This window comes from Phacochoerus africanus, chromosome 2, assembly GCF_016906955.1.
Source record: "Phacochoerus africanus isolate WHEZ1 chromosome 2, ROS_Pafr_v1, whole genome shotgun sequence".
Lineage (NCBI taxonomy): Eukaryota > Metazoa > Chordata > Mammalia > Artiodactyla > Suidae > Phacochoerus > Phacochoerus africanus.
This window is the reverse complement of record NC_062545.1, coordinates 116,051,336-116,062,146: the sequence shown is the minus strand read 5'-3', so window position 1 is coordinate 116,062,146 and position 10,811 is coordinate 116,051,336. Positions and strand designations below refer to the sequence as shown.

The following is a 10,811-nucleotide window of genomic DNA, read 5'->3' as shown; positions in this document are numbered from 1 at the left end:
ATCACGCTATTTTCTAGGCGAGGAAATGGAGGGTTCAGAAGGGCCAAGTGATTTTTTTCAAGGGCATACTGCTGGTGAGCAGTGGAATGTTTTAGAATTCTCCCCTTGGCCCATGGGAGAAGCTCTTTATGTTACAAACAGGCTTCCCTTCTGGAACTAGTGTGTCAGATCTAAATTTAAAAGACTAGACATGGGACAGATGAACAACTCTCTCCACACACATATGCCCCTGGTCTCCGGCCTTTGCCTGACAAACTCCTGTCCCCACCTCCTCTTGGCATTTCTTTGAGCACACACAATTAGGGGCTGGGAGCGGACATAGCTGCAGGCTCTGAGAGTGTATGGGGCATTACACCTCCCTCAGGGCCACTAGGGAGCATGAGCTAATTGTATTAACAAGTGGCACCTGGAATTTATTCACTTTTACATGAGACTTGTGTTGTTTATGAATGAACCTAACTTGGGAAATCGAGCCTAGGATCCCAGCTGTTTAACAGACCCTTCCCTTGGGTTTGCCAAGCTCTGGCAAACTAACAAAGCATTATGGGTTCATGTTCACTACTATCGCCTATCCCATGGGAATGCTGAGAGTTTTTATTCTAGGTTATCAACCAAGAGGACTTAAGCAAAAGTCCTACGTTTAAAAACTAGATGTATCTGCCTTGAATTGGAAAGAGACAGTTCTTCCCAGTGTCCTGGAATTTCCATGTTTGGCTCCAGAAGGGGTAAGGATTGGAGAGGGTCTCTAGTCTTTGTAGCTTAGGGATGCCTGGATTGGTACATTTTCTATCCTACTCAGAATATAAAAATGAACTCAGCTGCACATTTCTGAAAAACAGACTAGGGAAACGGTCACCAGCAAAGCCTCCTGGGGTCCCCAGGAAAAATGACAGAATCTAGGTGAAAAGATAGAGTCTACTACTATTTTCTTGCTATTTTAAACCGTCTGGTGTCCTCTGTCTCCAAGAGAATAGTGGCCCCTCAGGGACACAGTCAGGCCTAAAGCCTGGGGACAATCTAAAAGCAGCTGGGGAGAAGTCCTGCTCCTCCACCCAGGGTTACGTTGACACCCCAAATCAGCAAAAAGCAGTTACAGATGGCAGACCTGCACCCCTCAAGAGTGAGGAGCAAACAAAAGCCACAAAAGCCAGAAGAGGGATTTGTCACCAGCAAAGCCCATTAACTACTCCCAGGAAATAAAAATAGCCGGGGTCATAAAGTAAACTCTAACCTTTTTCCTTTTCCTCCGTGCTCAGTCTGGTTTCTCTTGCTCATAGCTCATAGAGTGCCACTCCCAGAGACCTTACACCAGCCCTTCCGGAAAGGGTTCTGGGCGGAAACAGTTGCAGCGGACGCAATTCAAGATGGTGGTGGTGGGCATGCGCATGCGCAGAGAGGCGGCGCCTCGGGTCTGGAGCGTGAGCTGCTCCTCCACCTCCTGCAAGAACCCCATCCCTCCCCGCCAACGAATCCCTATAAAGCAACCGCGCCCACGGCTTGTCCCTGAAAGTGTGCATTCTAGAGCCCACGGTGGAAACTCTGTGTTCTCTGATCAAAGAATAAAGTTTTCCTTTGCTTCTAAATGGAACTTAGTCTCAGTCTGTTGGCTCAAACGACTTTGGGCAGGAGGATCCTTGTTGGGGTCTGACTTGGGAGGGTGGGTAGCAAAACCATGGTGTAAAAGAAATTAGTCAACTAGAGCAGACTTGATAAATGACATATATTTCATTTCATGAGGAGGACAGGGACCCACTCTTGAGAACAAACCAAGAAAACGGGGCCAAAAGACCTTGAAACCATTCAGAGGCTTTCACGCTCCAGCAGGAATGGGGCCCAGGACATGCTGGTTTCAAGTTCCTTGTTGCTACATAAATGGCCAAAGGAAACATTATCCAAGAGTTTCACATCAAAGGCTAAATGGCAAGCTGATTTCCCTTTTAATCTATCCAATAACCAAGTGAGATTTAGACGATGTACATGTTTAGGAAGAGGACTTCATGCCGCTCCAGAGTGGACGCTCCTGTATTCTCATTCCCAGCAGGTCCCTGCTGAGGAGCAGCTGTTGTGTACAGCATTCAGGGTGGTGGAGACAGTCCAGCCAGAGCCTGCAGGTCTTGTAATCACCCAACAGACAATCTGAACGACGTATTGAATATACAGAACCCAAACCTGGGGAACAGCTGGAGTTGCATTCATCCTCTTGCCCCCAGCTGGCTTGAGAAATTCAGACAAGGTTCACCTCTGAGAAAGGAGGCCTCCTGCAAACCCACAGGAAACCTGTCCTGGAGAGTCAGGGTCTATACAATGGCTTCAATGATGGATTTAGACGTCCTATGCACTGATTAGCAAAGCAAGAGTCGTTTTATGTGTACTTTCTGCAGTTGTTTAGAGTTGTATGTGTGTAGCATGATGCCTCTGACCACCAGCTGCAGAGAGCTGTCATCCATGATGTTGTTTAACCCTTGACAACACTGTAAGGTGGTCAGGGCAGGGATGATCACCTGGATCCTACAGAGGAGGAAGTAGGGGCCCATGGAAGTTATGTGACTTACCCAAAGATACACAATTGGCAACTGGCCAATAAGGGACTCCAGGTGAGGGCTTCCGCTCTCTTCTCTGAGCCTCTGATGCCATGTGTGCTTTTCACTCCACCAGGTTGCTAAGCAGCTATTTCTATGTGTGAAGTGTCACTCTGGATTACAAGAGGACCTGGGAAAGGCTGTACATTATTCTTCCATACACTGGATGTATGTGCCTGGCAAGAAGTCACAGTGAGATAGCAAAGAAAACTACTGACTCTTGGCTTCAAGTTGCCATGTTAGGCTTCATGAGGGCAGTAGCCATGCCTGGCTCTCTCTGTATCCTGGCACCTGTGCCAGGGTCTGGCATAGTCAACATTTGTGGAGGAGGGAAGGGGAGAGGACGGGAGGGAGGAAGGGAGGTTAGTCTCTTAGGATCAGTGGTCTGCGGTGTCAGCTCTCCTCTCATTAGACATCAGAGACCCCCTAAGAGGAATGATAGGAATTTGTATGTGTATTTTCTGGCCTCATTCTGGCTGTGTCAGTTTCCCACCTTTCCTTTCCCCTCCTGCTTTTAATTCATGTGATTGTTTTCAATGTTCCTGTTATACTTAAGCATTCTTGTGGCCGACTAAATATTTCTGGGACATCAGTCAACCTCCCTACCCAAAAAAAACAGAAAAACAAATAAATAGCTATATAAATGCCTAGAAGCGGCAGTGAGCATTTCTCTTCTGTTTACGTCCCTCCCTCTGCCAAGAATGCAGTGCACCCAACGCTAACAATTTCTGTGGGGAGATTTTTGTTTCAGCAGTCTAGCTATTCCTCCCTCTTCACAACTTTCCACGTTCTACCCACTCTTTAACGTCTGCTCCAGGGCCAGTCTCCTCCTCCCTGACCTCAGCCAGCTAATCCGGCTCTAGTGTGTTCTAACTTAATGTGGCCTGTGCTACTTGTGAGCTCTGTGGCAGGAACATGGGCAAGGCAGTGCCATGGAGCTCTGTGGCTGTGCCCCCAGGCCCCCTGCCATTCAACCAATGTCCAGCACGTGGCACTCGCTCTTGCTGGTACACCGTCTGTCCTGTGAGCATACCTTGGCCTCGCCTCTGTGCCTCTGCAGATTTCTACTCTGACCAGGAATGCCTTCCTCTTGCTCCCTTGCCTACTGAAATGACATTCCTTCCTCAAGTGCTGTTCAAAACCCACCTCTTCCATCAACTTGTCTGTGTCTTCTTTTCTCACCTGCCTTCCTACGTTTACACAGTCCAGTAGATACACTGTTTCTTCCTGTCCTTTAATCCCTATAATATTTTTGTCCTTTATTATCTAAAATGTCATGCGGAAGAACGATATCGTCAGTATGAATGTGCTGAGGGTGTTTTGGAGGAAAGGGTACAATGGAAATCTCAGGGGTTAACAGTTTTAAGAGACTAATTATGCAGCACTGATGACAGATGGGTGACTCTGTGCTGGTTTCATTAATGACATCTGTAGTGCTGCCTTCACTTTATGTCAGGATCATAAAGGGATGAAGTCTGAAGGACTTTATGCTTTGAAGACCTATTAAATCATGTCTTACCTCATTCTGGATTCCTGCTATCTATAAGCTCTACCTGGCACCTAACAAAGGACTTTTACATGATTACTCTGTATCCGTCTCATTCTCATTTTCCCCCTGATGTCCCAAGGTACTGGATGTGAGGTAGATTGGCAGAGAGCCTACAGCCATTTCCCAGGTGACCCCAGCACTCTGGAAATGGCCTTCTCTCATGCTCAGCATGTTCTTCTAGGGAACATGACAACAGGACTCAGAGCAACGAATCCCCGGCCAGAGCAACATGGGTCCCCCCAAGTCTCACTTCCTTTGTGTCTTAAGTCATCAGCTTTTGTTTTTGCTTCATTTGACCAGGACTTGGGTGGAGAATCAGGGTTGGAAGGAGGGGATGTGCAGGCCCAAAGGGTGGAAACCACTCCCCAAAAGCACAACCCTGAGAACACAGAGAAAGCAAACAAGCTCTGGTTGGTCGTACAGTCACCATGCACAGCTTCCTCTTTACAGCTGCAAAAATATTACATCAGGTTGTCAGTTTTTGACTTCGTTTCACTTTGGTAAATAAAAATAGAGCTACCGCCAAATGCAATTTGCAAATGTGAGTTGTCATCACGTGGCCCATGTTTGTGAGAGTGAGGTCTAAAGTCTCCCCTACATGTTCATTTTCACAGAGGCTACCCTGAATGAAAATTGTCATCTTGTATGTTTCATACAAGGTTAGACTTGTTTGCCACACAGAACCTTATGCACACATGGGTTTTAAATAGTGTCAGAAAATAAGGGTCCTATTTACTTTACCATAAGACTCTGCTCAGTAACCAGAGACAGCAATACACCTGAAAATCCCAGCAGCTGGGAGAAGGCCCAAGATGGACCTAGTATGACAGAGACAGACTGATAAACACAGCCAAATGATCCCGAGGAGTACACAATATAAATGCTTTATTGCTAGCACAGAGGTTTCTTTTAAGTAAATTAAAAGAAATAAATCTTCATTTTCACATTCTATCTTGCAGTTCAAAGGTAACTAGCTGGTTAATGGATATGTTCACTCGGACACAGGCTTTAGGAGGAGAGCATGACATCCAGATGAAGGACTCAGAAATGTGGCACCTCTCAAGGCATCCGGCCACTGTCATTTGTAAATAACAGCAAGTAGAGATTTCTTTAAAATATCATGAATAAACTAGAGTTATAAATAGAAAACCAGTATGGTTAGAAAGCAGAAAACCATTAAATACAGAAGGCTATATATGTGTTGCCCATATTTCATATATTCTAGGTTATGTTTGGTACTTTTAAATAAATGATCTTCATCTAGGTTAGAGAATGAATTGAATTCGGCAGCTGGAAAGGGGGAAAGAGGAAAGGAAGTTGACACTACCCACGTCAAATGGAGCTTCCCTGGAAAGCGGAAGAGGAGAACACGGCTGGGAGGAAAGGGCGTGGGCCTGCTTCACGCCTCCCCCTTCCGGAGCCCGAGAGCCAGGATGGTGTATGGATGAGCTGGGCATGACAGGAGGAGCTCAGGAGGAGTGTGGTAACTGTGGCACACTGGAGAAGGAATCCTCTGGGCCTAGCCAGGTTTTCCAAGGTACTGCCGGTGCGTTTAGGGCATAGTCAGCCAAAGCAACACTTGGAGCACTGGGACTAACAGGTGTGATGTGCTGAGGGCTGGGGCGGGGGGCAGAAGAAGCTATAGATTCCTACTGCAGAGATAATTCACTTCATAAGAACTGTCAGCAGTACTGGACACAGGATTATTTCTGCAAGGCACCCAGCATCAATTTTTTTCCAGATTCTTGAGCCTACTCAGATCATTTTTGGTTGATTTTAAAGACAACCCTTGGAAAAGATCTCAAGCTATGAAAAGCCAACCACCCAACTTATTCCAGAACAACCAAGAAGGAATTAAATGCATGCATGCGCGCGCGTGCGCGCGTGCGCGCGCACACACACACACACACACACACACACACACACACACTCTCTCTCTCTCTCTCTCTCTCTCTCTCTCTCTCTCTCTCTCTCTCTCTCTCTCTCTCTCTCACCCAGCAAAACCATACGGTGAACTCCGAGGCTGTGAACTACACATGATGATCTCTGGAGTTCCATCTTTCTGATCTTTTGCTCATGTTATTTACGGATGTAAAACAACTAGTCTGGGTCAGGAATATCCCAAGTTCTTACTCCTTAGTACATCTGCAGTGTACCAGCTCCTGGCATTTTCAGTCTGGTCTGGCTCTAACTAAAACCATTTCATGTTTTGCTTTGAAGAAATGGATAACATGAAACGGTAATTTGGCTGCAAAACCTTGGAAAATTGTTCCCGGCCCAAACATCTGCCCCAAATGAGCTCAGCTGAGATCTCCCTGGGAGGGGTGGGTGAGCAGAGAGAGCCTGAAGGGGAAATGAAGACAATGGACAGGCCGCCTTTCCTCACCAGGGAAGTCCTTGGTGACAAATGGCATCGAGTAATACCACACCCTCACTGAGCCCCTCACCCCAGAAGGAAACACCGATGTGCCCCACAGCCACTCCTCCTGCCTTCATCCCACTTTCCCCACTATCTGGTATCATTAAGGTGATCTCTCACAGAGTGCCAAGAAACCGTGCCCAACTGGTCTGCTTTCATTATGCAGCGACCGGCCTGGCCCACACATTGTCACTTGAATCGATAAATAAGGACCGAGTATCAACTTTGGATTCCTGAGAGCTGGGCCCCGCAGGGAAAGCAGAGGGGAGAGTCGTGCAGGCTGGACTTCACCTTCCATCTTGGCCATCTTAAGAGTTCTTCTGGGGGATCTTTACTGTTACAGTCTTAACTTCAGAGTACTCTCGCAAACCAAACTCACCCCTGGAAAACAGAAAAGGGCAGTATCAGGTACCAGGCCCAGATGGCCAACCGGGCCTTCCTCTTCAAAAACCCGATTCTTGCCACTGGACACCCGGGCTGGGATGTGTCCTAATGGCTCTCCTCGAGATCCAGTCCACTTTAACTGAAAGGAAACCAAGAGATTCCCAGGCTGGGTCCTCTCAGCTAGGTATTCTGAATTCCTTCCCCCTGGGCCTTAGGGTTAATAGGTGGAGAAAAATACCCAAAGGCCTGCTTCTGAAGAAAACAAATCACCTGCAGTGCCGTGAATGAATACTGTCCACAGTGCCCACGGAAATGGGAGAAGGAGTCAGGAAATCAAGATAACTGACTGAAAAGGAATTGGGAAGTGTTAGAAAGCTGGATCCCAAGACCCGCCTTTGGCCACTTCCCCTCCTGGCTCATGGTGCCTTCTAGGATCTTGGTCACGGACCAAGGATTATCAATCATTTGGTAAACAAACATTTATTGCGCTATTACTATGGGGCAGCATTGGGCTGGGCTGGGTGAAGGAGAGACTAAATAATTAGTTCTAGGCTCTGAGGAGCCTGCAGGTGGTCAGGGCCGAGGCGGGTGGTGTGGGAGCAAGATCACCTTTCTCAGTGGCCATAGGAGAGGCAGTCCCTCCAACCACTGCTTAAAGGATGCTGGGGTGCGGCAAAGCCTCACTGCTAAAATGCTTCTTCATCTCTTTTCTCTGGTTCCTTCTCATTTTTGCCTCTTTTTAATTTTTTTTCTTTTCTCTATTTTATTTTAATATTAAGCATGTTCTCCTAGTTTTTGTCCTGTAAAACATCTGAACTTTTTTTCCTGCTATTCTTTCCTCAAGTTCTCAGCAGAAGGAGCACCACCTCCTCTCCTGTGTTCAGGGCACCATGTACCCACCTCCACCACAGCTCTGTCACACTGGGAGAGGGGGTGGTGCTTGGACATCTCTTTCTCCCCCCACTGGACTGTATCTTCCTGATCTTGCTTTCTGTCCTCCTTCAAACCCAGTGTACAGCCTACAGCATCCAGCTCAAAAAGGCACTTGATAACTATGGGAGGAAGGACTGGGGTGGGGTGGGGCTTCTTTCCATCCCCCCCTTCCCCAGGTCCACTGTGTTGACAGACCAACACATAAGTGCCATAAAAAAAAAAAAGAATACTTAGATATATATTTGAATAAGAAAAGACTAAGAAAGGCTGTTTTTAAAAGGTCTCATATAAAAGGTACGAAGTTACTGTAATTGGGCTTTCCAGAGAAGACCTCCTGTAAAGCATTCACCCTGCTGCCCTGGCCCTACACAAGGATCCCCTAGCTTTGCCAGCAGCTGCTCTAAGAACAGGGTACCTGAGTTGACATGCCCCCCTGTCTTCCTCCCCAGGACATCAGAGACTGGGGAAGCATGCTGTTCTCTCCTCCGCACTGGCCATTTTTCTTGTAGGAATGAGAAGAACAAACCTGGGATTGCCCCACTCAGTATATGGTTCCCTCGGTGGCTCCATCCAGGCTGTCTCTTTATTACCAGCTCAGCTCTGGCTCTTGCTGGACTTTTTCCTGCCCTTGGGCAACTGTGCATGTGTCTCTTCATCACGGACATCATCTGCCTCCTCTTTGAAGCATGCTTAATCCCTTCTTATTCCCTTGCTTGTGCACGCACTTGGGGCAGACCCTAAGCCACTTCCCTCCCACTCAGATCATAACTGGGTTGTAAGAAATATAAGAAAGTCTAGAGAGCCAGAAACTTTGCTTGTAAGTGTGACTGTCGGATCCCAAATCTTTGGATGCTTGAAGCAATGGAAACTCCTGCTGGAGTGGAGGGGCTCCTCTCTCGGGTCCCAGGCAGCCATCTGCTGTGTGGCCCACACACAGCCTGCTCTGAGACAGAGGGGTGGACTCAAATCTGCCATAAAAAGAAGTGGTGCCCATGGGCCCAGGCCACCAGGAAAGCCAGTGAGAGGTCTCAGGGCAACACACAGTGCAGAACACTGGGGCTGGGGGCCAGCAGACAGCAGTGCCAACTCAGCTCCACATTAACTGGCTGTATGACTCCAGTCCCCATATCTTCTTGGTACCCAGTCATCTCTCTGACCTCAGTTCTTAAAGCCCAGTATACATATCACTCGTGAAGCTTGCTTAAATTGTAGGTTCCTGGCTATTCCCCACCAAAGATTCTGTTCTGGTAGGTCTGGAGAGGAGCCCAAGAGACTGTGAGAGGGGTGGGTATTAGGTCCATCCTTTGAGTAACACTGCTGTAAGGTCTCTGAAAGCCCTGAAGTTTGGATTCGCCATCTCATTCCAGGGGCTTTCTCTCAAATCTACTTAAATTTTTCTTAATCCAGTTAAATTCTATGGCACATACAGTTCCACAGTTAAGGAAGAAGCCCACTACTTCACAAAAGACATATGTATTGTTATTGACCTGCCTCAATCTTTGTATGGTCACCTTTCCAACTGAACCAAGTGTCAAGGGCACAGAATGTTTAGGTACCCATTTTCTTGCTTCTTGGCCAGACTAGGTCATAGTTTCAAAGATGAACCAAAATTGGCATACATAGAGGTAAGATGTTAGATTTTGGTGTCCCTGAGCCAGCGACTTTAGGAAAACACTCAGACTTGCACATAAAACATATAGGGATTTCTGCTTGGGGTGTATATTTCCCCGCCCTCGTCTCTGGCTTATAGTTGCATTTCTTAGAGCAGGGTCCCCAGACCCCCTGCATCAGAATCTTCTATCTGAAGTAATTCCTTCCATTCAAGATCATTTAAGGAAGAGAAAACATGTTTTGGGGTCAAACAGGGACAAAGAACCATATAATTTAGACAAGAAAAAGTGTGTCTCATCAAAGAGTATTCATCATTTCTTAATTAATTTTTAACTGCACTGGGAAGGCTGACTCATTATAGTGCTCAGATATACAGATGAGTGGAGAGAGGCCACTGTTCTGTGTGGTTCTAACATGGCCAAACTATCTCTCGGACCTTCTTTCTAGGCAAGGGTGACATTTCTCATTGGAAAAGACTGGACCTGGACAATGTCACCAGGCCAAAGCCTGTAGAAGCCTTGTCCATGATGAGGGTCTGGGCTAGCTTAGAATGAGAAACTGTAAACTAGTGATTATTTATCACAAGTCTGTTTTATGCTTATGATATGCCCTGTTAATGGTCTATAACAGCCCATGTGAGCAGCATTCCCAGAGCCAGGGATGACCCCAACATTTCAGACTCTGGGGGTACAAACATAGGGGCAGGAAATGATGTAAGTTGAATACATCTTGAAAAGTGGAAGCAGAAAGTTAAGGCCATATGCAAGTTAACAAAGAGATACCTAGAGTCCATGAAGACTTTATAAACGCTGAAGGAATACTAATAACTTAGCAAATAGGATCCAGGTTGGGCCTGGGTTCTGACTGTAAAGCAAGTGGGAGGTACTGAGGCTAGAAGCAAAGGTTCAAACAAGAGCAGTTTCTCCCTGGCATTCCCAGAATCAGAAAGTAAGTGGTGGTATTAGCTAGAATTCAGGAAAAATTCTGCCCCATTTCTAAAGTAATACCCTTGTTACAAAAAGTTTGGATTGCCTACATAACAGCCATCTACCTGATCAATAATGATGAGAGTAGCTCAGAATTTCTGAAGGTTTGCCAGATACCCTGACGGATGTTGGGCATATTTGATTGTAACATTTAATCCTCACAGCAACCCTGTGGGATAAATACTACAATTATTCCCATTTCATAAATGAGGAAACTAAGGCTTAGTGAGATTAAGTGATTTGTCCAAGGCTGTACAGGTGTTACACGGTAGAGTCAGGTTATATATCTGAGCAGTGCAGTTTCAGAAATTCTGCTCTTGGCCTCAAAGCTCTACCTATTTCAGCGTTTA

The 10,811-nt window shown here is 46.6% G+C and overlaps 1 protein-coding gene across 1 annotated transcript in view; it reads right to left on the bottom strand.

Annotated features, from left to right (window-relative positions):
* Nucleotides 1-6,074: 6,074 nt before the first annotated feature.
* Nucleotides 6,075-10,811, bottom strand: part of ALDH1A2 (aldehyde dehydrogenase 1 family member A2) — a 103,603-nt gene continuing 98,866 nt past the window's right edge. Inside the window, exon 14 of the mRNA XM_047766260.1 lies at nucleotides 6,075-6,928. Coding sequence (XP_047622216.1) covers nucleotides 6,856-6,928 — 73 coding nt within the window. The 3' untranslated portion in view covers nucleotides 6,075-6,855. The remainder of the gene's footprint in view (nucleotides 6,929-10,811) is intronic.